General features: G+C 42.0%; 1 protein-coding gene across 1 annotated transcript in view; it reads right to left on the bottom strand.

Annotated features, from left to right (window-relative positions):
* Positions 1-19997, bottom strand: part of ttc7a (tetratricopeptide repeat domain 7A) — a 59457-nt gene that overhangs the window by 2683 nt on the left and 36777 nt on the right. The window contains exons 17-20 of the mRNA XM_069145269.1: positions 19660-19772; positions 18903-19037; positions 15296-15498; positions 1-1417 (exon numbers count right to left, since the gene is read on the bottom strand). The exon at positions 1-1417 is cut by the window's left edge and continues 2683 nt beyond it. Of these exons, the coding sequence (XP_069001370.1) occupies positions 1199-1417; positions 15296-15498; positions 18903-19037; positions 19660-19772 (670 nt within the window). The 3' untranslated portion in view covers positions 1-1198. The remainder of the gene's footprint in view (positions 1418-15295; positions 15499-18902; positions 19038-19659; positions 19773-19997) is intronic.

Genomic DNA, 19997 nt, shown 5'->3' with positions numbered 1-19997 from the left:
TGATAATTGCAAGGATGACAATGAAAGTCACTGAGAATGAGAATGTTGCCACTGAAAGTGAAAGATACATTTGTTGCATGCCTTGTTGTTGAAAACACAATGGTGGATCCAAAGGTTCAGAGACTGCTCCTGTTGCACGAGAACAGTAAGTAGTACTGTGGCAGGCACGGGGCAGAGGGCAGCTTGAGTAAGTTTTCCAATTTACGTCGCTTCATCAAAATCATCACCTGAGTTGAACACGTTTTTGTGACCACTAGTACGTGATCATTTGCAATTTCACAGTGGACCTAAAACTTGAGCAGAGACTACATCGAATTTTGTGGCGAATATTTTCGCAAATAGAAAAAAGTTGCACAATCCGCAACTGTGTTGTTGCTGGCAAGACACACATTTTAAAAGCATCTTGAGTGGGTGTGTTGTTACGTTGGAGAACCCAAATAACATCATGGCACAGTTCAGGTTGTTTGTGCCAAATGTTTTCCCTCAGATGCCTTTAGAACGTCACATTAGAACTCGGTGTGGTCAGTCTGGTCCGGGGGGACGAATTCATGGCGCACAACCCTAAGAATGTCAAAGAAAAATGTACTGGCTCCTGACCAGACACACCTTCTTCCGTCCTGGACAGTAATGTTCTGCCCCTCTTGAAACGTAAATGAGACATAGAACACGTCGCCCGGTTCATTGCTTCATTGCCTTAGACTTTCCGTAGCATTTAATGCGTCTCCTTTGCTGATTTCCGAGTTTGACACATAATTGGATTGTGAGTCACAAAAATCTAAGTAACACAGGAGCCGATGTTGACCAAACACCGTAACTGGCAATACTTATTCACAAATGTTATAGCTTGCCCCTGAACCATGCACATTACTATGCTGTGCTCTGTTGTGCACAACAAGAACTGTCTCTAAACTCTTGATCCACTCTTGTACATTTGAATAAATTCCTAAAGGGAAAGAGTAACTTGATTCCACTCACACGCATTTGTTAGTTGAACAAGAAGCTATATCCAGGAGACTGTGAGCTTAGCTCACCAAAAAACCAAAAGCTGGGGCTAAACAGCTAAGTCGACTCAAAGGTAACAAAATCGACCTACAGGCCTTCTAAATCTCACAAATTAGTGCATTATATTTCATTGGTTCATTAGCTTCATATACTTCATATTAGCTAACCCAAATACCACCCCACTCCTCCAGGCCTCTCAGAGCTCCCTGGGGATGATGGTGAACGGTCGGATGGGGCAGGAGGCCTCCAGCTCCAGAGCTGTCAAGAAGCAGTCGGGGGCCTGGCTGGAGTCCCGAGACTGCAGGGCTTCGCCCAGGCCGCTCCACGCCTCATGGGAGGTGCTGTGGACCTGAACCGCATCACGCAGGACCTTCTCGCCGAGGTGGACACGCCCGGTTTTCACCAGCAGACGGCCCTGGATTTACAGATTGATGGAGAGATGCAGAAAAAATGGTTCTGAATTAGTACATATGTGCATTATTGTCCGTTTTTTGGAGTCATGTTCAAATTAATTTCAATCAAAATATTCATCGAAGGAAAAATCAGATTTTGTTTAAATAAAAGAAGCAGAGATTTAAGTGGAGCAAAGTGTCATTTCATTTTTGGTTTTTAGAGGAAACCTACATGCAGAATAATTCAAGTTAAAACTGAATTAACCTCACATCTCAGGTAAATTACAGGATAAAAGTTGACCTGTGACAATAAAGAATGGTGTTATTTCATTTAACTATTGTAGCTTGTCCCTAACATTTTATTTCATCCTAAATATGTATAGTTAAAACATTTTTATGGCCTGATGAATTCAAATCAGCAGATGGTGGCTTTTTGCAAAAACATCCCAATCTTGGATTATAATGCCGACTGTCTTGTGGACCAAAAAACAAAACAGCAGCAGGAAGAGTCACATTCAACTGATGGGAGAAAATCCACAAATGATGATATTAGGAGCAACCCTCGGCAGAAAGATGCTGCAGAATGTTCGGAGTCACACACACACACACACACACACACACACACACACACACACACACACACACACACACACACACACACACACACACACACACACACAGCAGTGCTGAAAGCTGATGCCGTGTTTAGGGTCATAGGAGACACTGCTGGAAAGAACCCTTCAAGCACATGCAAATGATGTGCACTTTACATTACTGCTGATGATTTGCCAAAGTGTGTCCTCGTTTTTTTTATATTGGTAAACCGTGTTTTTTCTGCCTTCAGGCGATGAGAAACATGTCTAGTTTGACTGGTTTTGGTTCGAGTAATGTAAATGCAGAGTGACACTCAATTTACAGCGATTTAAATCCAGCAGAGACAATTAATCCATCAAATGGCTCTTTTTTTATTGGTCAAAATCTGTGTGACTTAGTGTTCCCCTATTGGACCTAGTTATTATTACAATGTTTACGAGTTCCTAGATCTCAGCAAATAAACTTGGTGAGTACCGTAATTGTTACAATAACCGATAGACCCCGTGCTACAAAGATACAAATATATTTTTTATTGTAAAACATAGTTTTTTTCTGTAGTCCTGTAATCATTACTTTCGTGGGTTGCGTCTGCCTATACTTGACCTTATAGATTTGTAGCTGTCTGACATTAATGCGTTGACGATGATTAAAAGTGAATGAACAGATTAATTTAGTTGGCAATGTATAATTACTTTGACAGTCGCACCGAATTACTATTAAATACTTTGTCTCCTCTCTAAATGTGGCTAATTTTGTTTCTCTTCTGCTTCTTTTTCTTCTTCTATTTTTTAACAGGTGATGTCAGCCTTCCTTAGCTTTGTATAGCCTGCTTGATCTGAAAGTCCAAACCCATCCAATTTCTGTTTTCACACTGCAAACAAACCAAACCAGAGTTCAGTTTGATCCAGACTAAGACCACCTCTTTCGGTTAGATCAAACTTTGGTCCTTTGGTCCAGACTGTGATCCGAGGCTCCTCTCTCACCTACAATTTTGGTTTGGACCAAACTGAAAGGTACAAAGGTTTGGATCAAACAAGGTGAAAGCATCCTACATCACTCTCATCAGTGCTGTGCAAGTTAGCTGAAAAATGTAATCAATGACTTTATAAAAAATAAAAAATCATTACTTTACTAATTACTAATTCATTCATCTTTTCAGCTCCTTCAAGAAACTACAAAACTTTTATATCCACAAGTGACAAGGTAAGAATTACAGAGAAATATTTGAACATTTTGGCTTAAAAGCAGCCAGCCCATAGCCTGGTGATTTGTACGCAGCTTAGCTTAGCTAGTGTAGCATGAGCTCTGATGATGCATTCCAGTCGTCCTGTTCTCTAAGTGAAGAATTTATTTAATCTCCATCTCAGAACAAAATCAGGTGATTCCTGAATGTACCTGGCTAATGTTAGCAAAGATGCAACAGGCATATTGGACAGCTCTGGTGTCACCATGCAGGAGGGACATTTAGTAGAGGTCGGCCGACGCAGTTTTTTTTTAGTAAAAGCAAAGAGACCACGCTGGTATCAACCCTCCTTCTACTTCACTCTACTTATATATGTTACTCTCTTTCATGACCTGTCTTAAGTTTCAAATGTTCCAAACTTCTCCAAATTTGAATTACTTCCAGACTGAACTTAAAACTACTAATCATGCAAATGCTAATTTTGCCCAGTTGGTGTTAAATTGGCCAAAAGAATAAAAGACGTTGGTGTGTTCTTTTGCAGAACATGTTATTACAAAGTGCTCATTTGCAGTGGCGTGCCGGCTGACTACTGCCTGAGGCTCTGCCAGGAAGAGTTGTGAGTGTACACGCAATCTCCACACTCACTGGTCCTACACTCTATGACCATATATACGGTGCGAGAAGCATGTAAGGATGTACGGATATATAAACTGAAAAAATGGTTGTTAAGGCTGATGTCTGGGTGTGTCTGTGTGAAAGAAAGAGTATATGTGAGAAAGAGATGAATATTATGGACGATATCTGTTGTCACCATGTTAAAGGTCAAGCGTGTGTGCCTCTGCGGAGATCAGCTCAGTTGGGGTGTGTTTGAGAATTCAGCAGAAAAGGGCGTCACGCAACTGACCAACAGCATGGAGTCAAATCTGTCTCGCACACAAACAACATCTACAGCCGCACAAACGCGCGCGCGCGTGCGCACACACACACACACACACACACACACACACACACACACACACACACACACACACACACACACACACACACACACACGCAAAGCTACAGAGTCACATGCACACTCAAGGTGAACACAGGCAGCCACTCTTGTGCAATATTATCCCCTCCCCTTACTTTGGCTATCTGTTACACGCACACACAAACACACACACTAAGTTGGCCTGAGGTCAGACAGACAAGTCTTGTTCTGCTGTCTCTGCTCACAAGCTCCAGATTAATTGGTCTGAAATTCACATAGCTGTGTAGGGGCTCTGATGCAACTTTCAATAAGAGTACACACACACACACACACACACACACACATACATACACACACACACACACACTCTCTCTCTCCCTCTTCCTTCCTTCATTCTCCTTTTTGGCATAGCAGCAGTGAGGAAAACACAGGAACAACGAAACTCTCTTTGGTATGGAGAAAAACCTGTCGCAGGACATGCACAGAGGTTTGTGATGTGTTTCCTGCTGCTGGTTTGTCCACTAGTTTCCACATCTCACTGTCTGTGCTCTTGTCTCTGGACTCACTGGGGTTACATTGTTCCAACATTTCCTGGCATAAACAGTCGGCTACTGGACCGACACGCACACCAACACTCGCACCCGTCCATCTGCGCCCAGTGTCAGTTATGCTGGTAACCATGGAAAAGCTGATGCTTCTAGGTCAGCAGTACAATCAAATAAACACGACTGTATATAATATAGAAACATCTCATATTTCTGCATTAAATACTGAGCTTGAAATGGGTTGTGGTTTGCCAAGGTTAACAGGGGGAAACCACATGGCTCTGTTCAAAGTGACCATATAAGCTCTATCCTCTAAAGCTGTCTAATTCACATGATGTATCGTTTTTGTTTCATCTCTGAGCGTAGGTGGAAAAGATGACAGTTTGTGATTTAGGGGAAATTATGTGGTGAACTAATTTCTTGACAAACAGTTTATCATGTGACGTTGGTGTTAGTTGGGCTCTGAATGTGTTAATAGTCACACAAAAAACGAACTGATGGAGGCAGCCGTCGACCAGCAACTCCAACTCTACAGCCCTTCTTAAAAAAACAACTATCCCTTCAAGGACCAGGATCATTCAAAACATTATTTAATAACTGCAAAATGTTTCATTCCAATGAAAACCTTGCATTAAGCCTTACTTGGGAGACACAAGTTCAACTTTTCAACTTTGCAGAATTGACCAATTTGCAACTGTCAAACTACAGCAATGATCTTTGTGGGAGTGGAGTGCTGGAAAGTCCAAAGTAGGGGAAGCTATGTGCCCCAGTAATCTACAAGTTGAGGGTGCTGAGAACATTACAATGGGGCAACGATGGTACAGATCGCAGTGGGTTGCCAACTAATTGCAAGGTTTGTTGATCAATCTCTTGTCCCTCCTGTCCTCATCCTGAAATGTCCTTGAGCAAGACCCTGACCCCCGTTTTTCCTGATGGCAGGCAAGAATCTTGTATCTTTTGCAAAGCGCTATGTAAGCAGCTAAAGGTTGGGTAAAAAAGCGCTATAAGTACAGATCATTTACCATAGATACAACATCCACAGCAGTTGACTTGCTTCCTTCTTCAACAAAACTCTTTAGTTAAAGGATTGATGTTGATTCCTGAGATCAAAATGGAAACTGACAGGCCCAAGATAAAAAAGTCATTGATACTCATTAGTGCTGACATGTCTCACAACTTACCTTCCAGTTACAGGAGGTCACCAACGAGCCCTTTAAGTATGTCACTAAGCTTCTAGTTCTCCATGATTGTGATACTTTCTGCGATAACCAGACTTTTTACTGCGACGAGATTTAGATAAAGTTACTGTGGCTAGCTTTCCCAATAATCACAACCTGAAACCTTTCAATTTCTGCTTGTGGAAGGGAAAAGCTTGATCTATTCATATCAGCCAGCCTTAGAGGGATTTTTAGGTGTTTCTTTTTTGTTTGGACAGAGCCAAGTTAAACCATTATTTATGCTAAGCTACGCTAACAACATCCAGTTTGGTATTTAATGCAAAACGAGATTGAAGTTAATGTTCTTGGAAAGAAAGTAAGCATACATTTTACAAAATAACTTTTCTCTTAAGCTGGAGGCAAACAAGAAATGAAGTCAGAGAAAGGTAAAAAAAAAAAAAAAAAAAAAGACATTTCCAGACAATAGGAGAAATATTTTCATTTCGTAAGAGAAGAGAAGATCAGACATGGGGCATCCACTAATCAAAGGGTTGGTACGTCAATCTCCACATGTTAAAGAGTCTCTGATGATTAAGCCAATGTAGCTTGTTGGTGTGCGAGAGGCAAATTGTTAAGCACTTCGGATACAAGTTTGATATACATGCAGCCATACAGGAAACGGACGAGGGAGTGGGAGGGTGAACAGATTCAAGAACATTTCGATCGCCATCGAATATTTCTGGCATTATACTGATAAAACCAGTATCTATTGGTTTCTCTTTAATTACTCCCAGCCATCTGTCTCCAGTTTTACCTCAGCTGATCCCATCGAGCTTGGCAGTGCAGATTTGTTTCTAATTGTGCCATTTAAGCACAACTGAACTGAGCTGAGCCAAACTGAGCGAGTGGGCAGTGGTGTTTTCATCCATCTTTCAGGCCAAAGTCAAGCAAACTTTTGAAACGCTGCAAACAATACACAACTTTTAATTATGTGTATTTTCATCAGCTAGATTGAGGCGGAAAAAAAGGCTTCCTGAATGTCACAAACGAAACACACCCAACATTTGATTTGATTTGATTTGATTTGATTTGATTTGATTTGATTTGATTTGATTTGATTTGATTAAGGAATTGATTAGCATTGGGGAAATTAGTTTTTGTTCTTTGGTGTCAGCTGGTATTCATATTTCATACTGTGCAAAGACAAAAAGAGTACTTTGTAATATTCTAATGAACCAGCAGTAGCCAGGCGGCCACAACAGGGATTTATTTACAGGAATAATATTGATAGGAAAACTTCTTTATTACCTAAAACTTTTTCTGTCAAAAGTGAGATTTCAAACTTTTCCTTCAATCATTGTTTGGATATAAAAACAAGGACGTAATCCAGCTCAAGAGAAAAGCTGCACACAGATGAAAAGGTGCAGGTTATCAACAACTGCAACAAGACTTGTCTCCAAACTGAACTAACCAGATGCTGAGCAGACTGTGAGTTACATACCAATGATCGACGATCATATGGATCATTTCCCAGTAAAAAAAAACAGCAAAGAAATCAAAGTCTTGTAGACAGTGACGAGACAGCTGAACTCTAAATTTAGTCATGCAATCTGCTGTTGTCAGCCATGCTGCCTACAGAGCTGAAGACTGACCAGACAAACCAGAGAATAAGAATAATGTTATAAATGGTTTAGTTTAAGGTTAGAAGTAGTTATGTAGTTTCAGTCGAGAGATGGTTATGTGTGTGTAGCACGGTTCAGCTCCATATAGTCCGTAACAATGCAATTTGACAGCCTTAGGCCTTGTTATGTCACCCAATAACCATCTGCTGAACCCCTGTGGGCTCACATCCACTACAAATATACACACAGTGTAACCCAGTGGCCTAATGCCCTGCCACTGAACCAAGTGGAGCGCCTTTACCTGAACTTTTAATCCCATCAACGGTTACGTCTGGGCAGCCAGGGAGAAGCGAGATGAGCCAAGGCTGCTTTATTTAGCTCGGTCGAGTAGGGTCAAACTTTACTTTCTCATTATCCCCTTAATATAGAGTGTCCTCTTTCATTTTCCTCAACAGTAATAGTTCATTTTGGAAAGTATGTTTTGATGCCCAGATTTAAGTGAGATGATTGATACCACACGAGCTGTTAATCCTTTTATTTAGCAAGAGAAGGAATAAGCACATTTCCCCTAAAATGTGTCTTTTAAGTGTCTATGATATTGTAAAACTTACTTTATTTCAATTTTCTGACAGTATTATGTATAATATACATGTTCTAATTCATCATTGACCGAATATGATAATTATTATATAATATTTTAAGTGAAATATTTAAACCATGTTTTTTAGGGCTTCAAAATTCCATCAAATGGAAATACTAGATATATAAAGAATACACATGGATTTTTGTGCATTTACTTTAGACCTCGTAATATTCGCCCTGACATATTTGACATCTTTGGAAAATGTAGGACTGCCACAAGAAGGTACTGTGACTGACCCATTGACCCATTATATCGAGATTAAAGAGGCTTTCCATTGAGCACACTATCTACGCTGCAGTATGTTTTGTTTTTTCATTATAGTATGATATCTTGCCTTACATCTTAGCACATCGCTAGCACAATATGCACTTGGATGGCATGTCTGCATGGCAAATAGTACGTGTACATCTGTGTACTTATGTCTGTTGTGTGTGTGTGTGTGTGTGTGTGTGTGTGTGTGTGTGTGTGTGTGTCTGTGTGTGAGAAAATAAGTAGCATGCAGTGCAGCTATAGTCAATTCCTTCAAATACATTCTCACCTCACCTTTCCACAGATTACATCACATATATAAATATATAATAATAATAATAAAAGTCAACATGACACACACACACACACACACACACACACACACACACACACACACACACACACACACACACACACACACACACACACACACACACACACACACACACACACACACACACACACACGGGAGAGATAGCACCAGGAAAGAAGAAGAATGAAAGAAAGGGCTGATACTGGAGGAGAGGAAAAGGAAGAAAGCGAGGCAGGAAGGCAGTGTGAGCGAGAATGAGCTAAACCGGGAACAATGACGAGAGAGAGAGAGAGAGAGAGAGAGAGAGAGAGAGATGGAGAAGAAAAAAACGAGAGGTGTCAAAGAAAAAGGAAAAAATAAGTGAGCCCAGATGAGCCATACATAGCAACGGAGGCACCAGCCAACTCCCAATCGTCTCTCTGTTTGCCCCCCTGATTTTTTCTTCCCCTCTCTCTCTCACACTCACACACACTTGTCTTCTTCTCCCTCTCTGGTTATCATAGGTCTTGTTCAGTAGAATATATTTCCCTGGTTGCTAGGCAATCCCATAAAGCGCTGAGAACGAGCAAAGTGTTATAAATAATGTATTTGCATTATCTAATCAGCTGACAACCACCCCCACCCACACAGAGAGGAGGGAGAGACTCACTGAGAGAGGGAGAGAGAGAGAGCGCGTGATGGGGGGCATTTGATAATTGGAACGCGATTAATTCAATGAGCACAAGACCTTGTCCTTGAGAGTATGCATGCATATGTGAAGCTGCGTATGAATATGCTTTTGTTGGAGAGAAGTAAAAGTAAAGTGTGTGTGTGTGTGTGTGTGTGTGTGTGTGTGTGTGTGTGTGTGTGTGTCTGACTCAGAGCAGGCTGCACTACAGAACAGGAGGGATGAGATGTGGAGGATGTTGGGAGTGGGTCAGATTCATTGCATACCACCGCCAGAAGCAAGGCTGGGCCATGTTTCAGGATTAGCTACCCATCAGAACACGTGCGCATGCTAACACGCACACACACACACACACACACACACACACACACACACACACACGCACACACACACACACACACACACACACACACACACACACACACACACACACACACACACACACACACACACACACACGACAAACATAAACACGTAAACCAAACACTTCCCAAGCTGAGTTTAACATCACAGACAGACAGAGAAAAGCTGTTAATACACATGCTAAGATTAAGTCCGTGAACTTTTAACAACCAAGAAATTAAACCAAAAATCTCCAGCGAACCATTTTCAGAAAACATACCCACTCAGCATACCATAGTCCTATACTGGTTTCCCTCACTGCCACACCCTTCTCTATCCAAAAATACTCTGCAACCAGCAGCTGTGAGTCACTGTCTGATCACTGCATTTCTTGCTCCTCTTTCTCTCGCACACATGCTCAGAAAGCCATGTGGATACGGCTGCTGCTAATATGTTGGAGGTGGAGTGAGTAAAGTGGTGCGCGGTGCATAAGGGAAGATGGTGGTGGTGTGTTATTACGTACCACACCGCAGGGGCTGGAGAGCTTCTGTATGGCTTCCAGTTATGGGTTTCCCTTACTCACGTTTCCCTTTTTCTCATCTGCTGTGGAGAAAATTACGACTTTACTTCGCTCATGTTGGCCTGAGAAGCTGTGCAATGCTTTGTGAAACCAAGAAACCTCTTTACATATTATCACAGCTTGTTCTGCTCTCAGAGTAAATTTAAATGTGGGTGTCAGTTAGAAATTCTCCAATATTTACAAGGATTTTGGTTGTTAAATTGGCTCATTAGGCTCCCTCTACCATAATTCGTACTAACCTAAGCTACGCTAATCGCCTTTAAGTCTGGCTTAATGCACAACATGAGAGTCGTATCCACTTTCTCATCTAAATCTCAGCATATAAGTTTTTCCCAAATTGTTCCTTTCATAGGAAATGTGATTTTAAGTGGAATATCAGCAATTGTAGACTCAAAATAGTGTTCAGTAGTCAGGACCAGACTCCACTGTGGTGGCCTGTTATGGACTTCAAACACAGTCAACCCTCTTTCACATTTTTTGCACATTGTGCAAAAAATAAACTACTTCAAAAAAGTAGCAAACAACTTCATGCTGTTGACAGTCTAATTACAAGTAAAATTACATGTGAAAAAACAAACCTTACATGTTTGAAATATTACAAAACATTTGGTAAAACATGACATTTAATTCAAAATGCTAAAGTATTTGCTGCATTCAAGTTCCTGTAAAAATGTAATTTTGGAGGGGAGTCCCATAGCCTATGGTTAAGATGCATACAATCTACCCGATACTACGCTTTTATGATTCTTGGAGACCTTTGTCGCATGCAAGTGGCAACCAACAGTGACGTCACCCACTGGTTTGTGAGCAGTAGTTATGAAGCCATCTTGCTAGTTCGGAGTGATTTGTAGGCAGAAGTGACCATAGTTGGACGAGCTGGGAGGAGCAAACTTTTTGCGCCTTATTTTCTCATTAATGACGGGATTATTTTCAGATGAACTGCCAGAAAACTAATGAGAAGGAGAGATTTTACCTAAAAGCACCAAAATACCTTGTGGAAAAACTTTACTGACTTCCAGATACCTTATATTGGTACAAGATGTTGTCACATAATGTCACTGCATGTCCATAAATAAGTCTTCCACATTGCAAACTGGAAGAATTTAACAGTGAAACTATAAGTCCTTTCATCTGCAGCCATATTAACACTGCAAAACATCTTGAGGATGTTCAAATAAAGTACAGTATGTACTTTTGCAGAATAATAGTTCAAGAGTAAGAATACCAACCAAGAATATCATCAGAATCCCCCTTAAGGCAGAGCAGAATAAATGGGCCACTGGCACAGAAAGTGTCCACAGCAGATACAGTATAAAAATAAATGCATGAAGCTGGAGCCACAGAGTAGCAGCAATGGTAGGTTGTATTCTGGCAGGCTGATGCAAGCCAGAAATATGGGCAGTGCTCCAAATAAAATGTCCCACACACTGCCCCACTTAGGCTCCATCACAATGCAAGAATGCAGCTATTTACCATACTCCTCCATTAGCATGTCTAATATGTAACCCACAACATATAGTATTCTGTATGGAAGAATTTTGGTATTTGGGTCAATTAGTACGACATGCGCCTTAATCCAAGTGCATGCATTCAAAAAGCCCAAATAGTCCACATGTGTGCCAAATCCATGGAGAAAGGCTGGCGTGCAGCAACACAATCATGCCTAAACACAATGCACATGCGCGCGCGCACACACACACACACACACACACACACACACACACACACACACACACACTCATACACTCCAACTGAGAGCACATCTGTCCTGTAAGAGACCCAGAGTAGGACACTGCCAGCTGGCTTTGTCTCAACTTTTCACCCCCTGGGATTGGTTCTCCCACAGGCCAAATATGGAAGAGATGCGTACGTCTGTCTACTCCAGTGGGACTGACTCCACAAACGCACACACACGCGCACACACACACACACACACACACACACACACACACACACACACACACACACACACACACACACACACACACACACACACACACACACACCTCCAAAAGTGCACAGTAGGAGCAAAAGCCTTAGCCTTATGTGGTCACAAGATGACTAGCGCTTAAATCAAAGAGACATCAACCAGCACATCTATGGTCACTATGGAGACCACAGTCATTGTGTGTGTGTGTGTGTGTGTGTGTGTGTGTGTGTGTGTGTGTGTGTGTGTGTGTGTGTGTGTGAGTGCGTGTAGAGTGGTCTTGGATTTGAGGAATATCCCTCTCTGCTCTATTCACCATGACAACAGAAAAGGTCAAAGGTCAGAGTAGCTGCAGTTAATCCCGTGGATCATCTGAAAGACAGACTGGGAGAGAGACTGAGCGAGCGAGTGGGTAGAAGTGGGCGAGAGAGGATCTTTATAGTGTAGCACTTAGAGAGAGAGAGAGAGAGAGAGAGAGAGAGAGAGAGAGAGAGAGAGGATCTGCTGGGATGAAAGAAAAGTGGGGGAGTGACCAGAAGTCTTTGAGCTCTTAATTTCATTTGTTGGTTATGGACCAAAATTTGTTTGTTTCTATTTCCTGAAATTTTAAGGTTGCCCACAACAAATACATGTCAGAATGTGACGGAGCTATAAAGTGATGATTAAGACTGTAATGATCACAGTCCTGACGCTGACTCAGTGCAGCACCACACACAGGAGGAAAACACTGAGGACTAGGAGCAGCATCCATTGCTGCTGCCAGGGTGCATGATAGTATTAGCAGCTAATAACAATAAAATGAAAATCTGTGCTGAATCACACAAGAAAGATGCTAATTTTATCAGCTAATGTTTATGTTTCTTCAAGAAAAATTAAAAAAAGAACACTTAACACAATATAACTGAGTTTTACAGGCTAACATAATCTACAGCCATTTGACAAATGGAGGAATTTGTGATGACTGCTTATATTGCTGGCTAATATTAGCAGCTAATAGCTACCAAGGCTCATAATTTCTATGGAATTGCACAACAGAAACAGAAATGTCATTAACTGACATTAATATTGTCCTCTGAGAGAGGCAGATATACTGCAGTACATGTGACAAAGCCTTTATATAACCTTTTAATATAACTCCGGTCCACCAGCAGCACACCTGATTCAGCCTAATGAGGTATTGATCAGCTATTGATGAAACATGCCAGGATACATTAAAGCTGTGGTGAAGAAATACAGATATTCCATCTGATATTGAATGTGGAATCCTTCCAAAGACATTGTTATATTATGATTTATTCATAAACTTATTCAGTTTGTGTTACTCGATGTAAAGTTTGGTATTCTCATTGGTCATCTTTAAATATAACAATTATCAAGAAAATAACAGCACTGTATAATATTCAGACAATGTTCTCACCACAGTGATTTTGTTTAAAATGAACAAGTTACATTCAAAAATGTATTAAAAGGTAGTAATTCAGAGATAGACATTGCCACTGTTTACTGCAGGTGTTTAGTGTGTGCGTATGCCTGTGTCCCATGTGTGCTATTCATGTGACTCAGAGTGTGTGAAGTTCAGACAAACTTTAACTTAACTCTTGTGTGTGTTTGTGTGTGTGTGTGTGTGTGTGTGTGTGTGTGTGTGTGTGTGTGTGTGTGTGTGTGTGTGTGTGTGTGTGTGTGTGTGATCAGATAGACCTGAATCTGTATACACAAAATAAATGAATGAATAAATGGTTTCAGGTAACATTGTCAGGATTCCTGTCTGCTCCTACTGTTTGCTCCTCTGTTTTGTCCCCAATCACCTCTCCTCATGTTTTCTGTCATTCCCCTATCTGTTTGTTATTGTTTTCCCATGTGTTGTGTCCTCTCCCCGCCTCCTGTTACCTCCCATGGCCACACCCCTCACTGGTCTCAGCAGCTGCCACCACTCTTCCCAAATCACCACCTGCAGGTGGCTCATTTCCCTGATCACCTCCCCAGACTATATGTACCCTGCCCCTGCAGTCATCTAGTGTCGGTCCACACTGCCAGTCACGTACCGGTACCCTGTTTCTGCTTCTAGTCCGTGCAATCAGTCAGGGCTCCCAATCTTGGCTGATTGCCAAAGCTAAGCAGGGTTGAGCCTGATTAGTACTTGGATGGGAGACAACCTGGGAGTACCAGGTGCTGCAGAGCTACCAGTCAGAGCTGACCAGTCACTCCTGTACCAGAGTCTGTTGCTGCTTGCTGTGGAGGACCTCGGGATTCCTCCAGCACAGCTTGGCCCCCAGTGAGAGTCGGTGGAGTTTCCCTCCCGACTCGGGAATCAGACATTGACTTTAGGTACCAGCCTGTGTTGAACAATAAAGACTGTTTTTGAACTATATTCTGCCTGTCACCTGAGTCTGTATGCCTGCGTTTGGGTCCAGAAACACCTCACCTCGTAACAAACATATTTCAAGATGTGTGTGTGCATACTTTATAAGCCGTATTCTCATGTTCACAGTGCTTGTCGATTTAAAATTGAACATTTGACTTTTACAGGTGTTAGAGTACATACACTACAGTATGAAAGTGTGTGTGTACCCTTTGTATGTGTTGTGTGTGAATGTTAAAGACAGCCGACGGAATTTAAATTTAATGAGATTCAATCTGTTGGAAGTAAGAAAAACATTTAAATTTGTGAACATTGCTACAGTATGTGCGTCAGTATGTGTGAGTTCATACAAGACTGAACGTGCCTGACTTAATTCTGAACATCTTGCGTAACATATAATTTAATGTAATTTAGTGAACTCAAGTAAAGCACAGGGAATGTATATGTGAAAGTGTGTGTTCAGTTGTATGGCAGGGGGCATCCATGAGCGCATGTTCAGCCTGAATATTACGTCAGTTTTAATTTAATGGACTCAGCACTTAAAATGTGTTAGTGTATCCATGCATGCCGTGTGTGTGTGTGTGTGTGTGTGTGTGTGTGTGTGTGTGTGTGTGTGTGTGTGTGTGTGTGTGTGTGTGTGTCTATGTGTGTGCATGCTGACCACTGTGTGACACTGAACAGAGCAGAGTGTTACATAAGGTCTAATTGAATTTTGCAGCCTCTAAAGCTTTCAGTGTCTCTCACCATGTGCACCAGTATTTGCTCTCCTGTGGGATGGATGGCCAGGGCCTCGTCGTACAGGCCCTTGGCTTCGTCCAGTTGTCCCCGAAGCTCGGCCAGGCGGGCTCTCTGCAGCAGCATGGAGTGGGAGTTGGGGAAGAGTAAGCTGGCCTCAGCGATGCAGAACTGAGCTTCCTTTAGCCGACCGTCCACCATGAACAACTCCCCTGCAGGAGGAGATGGTTGGAGATGGTGGGAGGAAGAGACAGGTGGGAAGATGGAGAGGAAAGGCGAAGGGAGAAAAAAGATGGGGAGGTATAGTGATAATAGAGGGAGGATGGGGCAAAAAGAGGTGAAGAAGGAAGAGTTTGGGGAGGGATGTAGAAAAGATGGATAATCAGAGAAAGAACAGAGAAGAAGAATAGTATTAATCCCTTTAGCAGCATTTGACAGTGACAGATATGAACTGGAAGTTCAGCAGCATCATGGTGAAACATAAACAGCTCAAATACTCCACTTGGATGGACGCATACGGACAGATAGACACAAACAGACACAAAGAGACAGAGAGTGGGAGTGATGTAGTGCCTGGGAAGTCATGAAAAGTCCTGCCTAAATATGGCCATTACATACCAAATCTGCCTGCCTCTTTTCTGTGCTGCGGGGAAGACGAGGACAAACCCCAGACACAAACACACTCACACACACACACACACACACACACACACACACACACACACACACACACACACACACACACACACACACACACACACACATTGAGAATAACGCCCACAAGCACTTCATTCGCCAATGAGACCTCAAACACAGAGCTGACCAGAGGACCTGTCCCCCCCTTGAGGCTGGACTCAACCAATGTCTGGACAGGATGCTGGAGCAGGGAGCTGTCAATCATCCGAGTGAACGTTGGGTCAACACACCCAGAGAAACCCTGAGAAAGAAACTCCTTCAGTTCCAGTATGTGTCTGTGAACCGTGTTGTGCAAATACATCGGAAGTGCCCGTCTGCTCCCGAGCGCACAGAACCCATGTGTGTGTTTGGTAGCGGATGTTGTGTTTGTTTACCTGTGTCTCATGCACAGATGGGAAATTGTTAGTGCACGCATGCTAGATGAAAAAAAATACAAGCCCTTTTTTTTTTAGCCCCAGGGTTCCTTTTCATAGCTTCATTTCGGGGGAAAAGGATTCAGTGAATGGTTACATAAGGCCTCTTCTTGCTTCTCACCTGAGCTCTCAGAGAAAAAAAAACACCCTATTAGATCAGTGCTTGCATGAATGGAGACCATTTCTATTTTTGCAGGTATGTATGTGTGTCATATACTGGTGAATGTGTCCCTCTTAAAGAGCCGTATGTCCATGTTTTTTCCTGTGCGACCGATGAGGATGTCAGATTGAGAGAGGAAGTGACCGATGAAGAGAGGAATGCTGGGAAGGAGCGAGAGGGGCCCAGCTTTGAATTAGGGGACACACCCTCGGCCCGACACACACATAGCTTGAGGAGCATGTTCTATTTTTCCCTGTTCTCAGCAGAGAAATAGCCGGGTTTAAAGGTTAGACAGAAAATAACCTTCAAATTACGCTGAACCATGGGGGACGTGACCCCGTCGTTCCCTTCCACACAACCTCTCTTGGTATGACGGTTGCATCACCGCCTTCACTGTATGGACTCCCATTCTCATGCTTCACCCACTGCAGCTGAGTACATGATGGAGTGCGGTTTGCGCGGAGCATCTCTGAATTACTCTCCCATCGTTTCCTGCTAATGCTCTGCTCTCTTGTGAACTTCCACAGGCAGACTGAAGGCTGAAGGAGAAGAGGTAATAGCAGTATGCATTGCTGGCATTCTGTCCCTAATAGAGCCGCGGTCACATGCGTGCAAGTACATGCGCTCTTTCCTACACAAAGCATGCAGTACTCAGCGAGACTGAACGGGCTCTGACCACCATCCAGTTTAACTTGTTTACGCTTGTTTGTGCGGTCAGCTGTTACAGCAAATGGCTCCAGTGATCCCAGTGATCACATTAAATTATATAAGTCTGAAGAATAACGAGGTCACATATCGTCTCCTCATATGCACCATATATCTCTTATTGTAATGACACTGGGTTCTCTATATGCAGCCAGATGAATATTCTTAGTTAATTTCTATGACTGCAGTGAAAAAATGTGTGCTCACATTGCACTAAGTGCATAAACAATGTGTAACTCCCCGGAGAGATCGGCGTTCAACTGAGTTTATAAGCAGGTCAGCAAACTGTCAGGCTGCACGGCTTTTACAGTCACATTTGTACAGCACTCTCTCATGAAAATGTGCCATCAGGAATTCTATTTATTTAGTTTTGATCAGGACTTCTTTTGTGAGGTCATTTCTAAAGTGGAGAGTGAGGTTTCCATCCCTAGTCAGGTCATTGTTGTAGAGATACATCTGACCATTGTATTTAACCATAGGTATGTGTGGTCTAAGAATCGATCCTTGAGGAACACCACATGTGGTGCTCTGCTATCTATTACCACTGGACGGATCAGAAAACACGAGATGACACAAGACCAGGATGAACAAACTGTCTTTGGATTTAGTCATGGGCCTCAACATTAGATGTACCTATTCTCTCGATATTGTTTGTAGCATGTAGCGATATTGATCTGTCACCATGGTCCAGGCTGAAATATCAGGCAACAGTTGGATTAAGGATGGGCATTTCAAGCAAAGGTCCTATAGTCAAAATCCACTGTGAACTATTCAATTATTAATATTCTCCTTATGTTATTTAATGGCGGCTGGTGGACAGCTTTAAGGCGTATTACAGCCACCTTCTGACCGCTACATACTGCAGCGATGCCCTTAAATTTCCTCTAGCACCGTTAGGACGTTGACATTTTTGGGCTTTGGGCCCTCAATAACAATTAAATCGATTGCTAAAAATTTGGTACATATGTCCATACTCCCCTCAGGATGAACTATTGAGTTTAGTGCAATCTTTATTTTAATTTCTTCTATTATTTTGGTTCATAATCAGATACCGGAAAACCAATAAAACCAATAGCATCAGAGGTTCATTGGGCTTAGTGCTAATTAGCAAATGTCAGCATGCTAGAGTGCTAAACTATGATAATGAACATGTTAAACATAATACCTGATTATTTATACTTGATGTTAGCAGTGTCATTGCGAGTGTGTTTGAATGCTAACAATAACATTAATCTGAAAACACTTCTGTGCTGTCCTTGTTAGATACTTATTGTTTTAGTTTTTGAGATAAAAATTAAATAATTTAAAAGCTTTATTGTCTAAAATCTACATCTTGTCTATTTGATAATGGGATTCTTATTCATAAGGCTTAATAATGCTGGGAAACACAAAACCTTGGGATCTGATTACTGTCAATCTCCATTTCTATGGAAAGGTTTCTTCATAGTCATCTTTTTCTTGGCTTTAGGTCATTCAGTTCAGGAACACATTACAATTACATGGTAAGTGGCTGGCCCGGCTCCACAAACAGGAGTGAAAAGAGATTCCCTGTTGGCAGCCAGATTTTCAAATCTAATTTACTGAGAGATTCCAGGAACCTCGAGGTTATAAATTGTGACAGTCATGTGTGCCACTGTCATACCGGCCTGCAGCCAAATGCGTTCCAGGGTGGTCCAGATGTAGGTGGGTCCTTGGCGACGAGTGGAGCTGATGTCTGACACCTCGGACAGCGCCGCTTCCAGACGAGATACTGCAACTGAGGAAGGGTTCAGTGATCCTGGTGTAAGTGAAGGGACAAGAATAAACAACCATTAGAACTGAGAATTAATGCTCCTTTTAAAGAGATGGTAAGAAGCTAAATCCTGGGTGACGTAGTGATTATACTTTGACATTATGAAAGCATTTCAATTCAATTTAAATCCCTTAAAAAAATTAAAAGGTGGATGATGAAACACAAATAATTTAGTAATTTCAGGAGCAAACTGCAGAGTCATTCAAAACAAACATCCATTCTTTTAATTTCCAGAACATAAAGACATTTCCTGTAGCTGAATGGGAAGTGTGCAGATCCCTGATCCTGATGAGGACACAGGTGTAGAGGTGAGTCACATCACTGGCATTTCAACAGCCCATCTGCTCCCCAAAACTGGGTTGCAGACAGGCAAACAGGGTTTTAATCCAAAATAGGTCAAAAGATGGGGGATTTAGACTGACCAACAAATTCACCTTTTTCACTGGTATTTATCCAACGCCAAAGAGAAAGGAGGATGTGTTTGACTTTAAATAATCAATTCAGCCTGTTGCAGTTCAAACATGCACAGTGGCAAGGCTTTTTTTTTTTTTTTTTTTTTTTTTTTTTTTTTTTTTTTTAAGAATATTGAAGCTTTGAGAGAGCAGACCTGTGGAGGCGTCCTGGAAGTCAGGCAGGGTGAGATGGATGGAGAGCTTCCTGGCTCCGGGGCTGACCTCTGGCCTCTCAGCCATCGGTATACTGCTACTATCATCTGTCTCACTGTAACACACAGGACATATGCATGGACAGTGTGGCTGGAACAAGAGTTATTAACATGTTGTGTAGAATGCTGATTTAAGAAGACATTTTTCTGTCTGCTGAGTTATTCAGGCTCTATAAGGTTCCACCTGTGACTGAGTTTCAGGAGGAAGTCCATCTTAGATAAATAAAATTAACAAAAATTCTTAACCTGTAAAAACTCTGAATCCCAAAACCTGCAGGCCA

This window comes from Embiotoca jacksoni, unplaced genomic scaffold (genome assembly GCF_022577435.1).
Source record: "Embiotoca jacksoni isolate LCO1_2020_lvr unplaced genomic scaffold, fEmbJac1.0.p SCAF_12, whole genome shotgun sequence".
Taxonomy (NCBI): domain Eukaryota; kingdom Metazoa; phylum Chordata; class Actinopteri; family Embiotocidae; genus Embiotoca; species Embiotoca jacksoni.
This window is presented reverse-complemented; position numbering and strand designations above follow the sequence as displayed.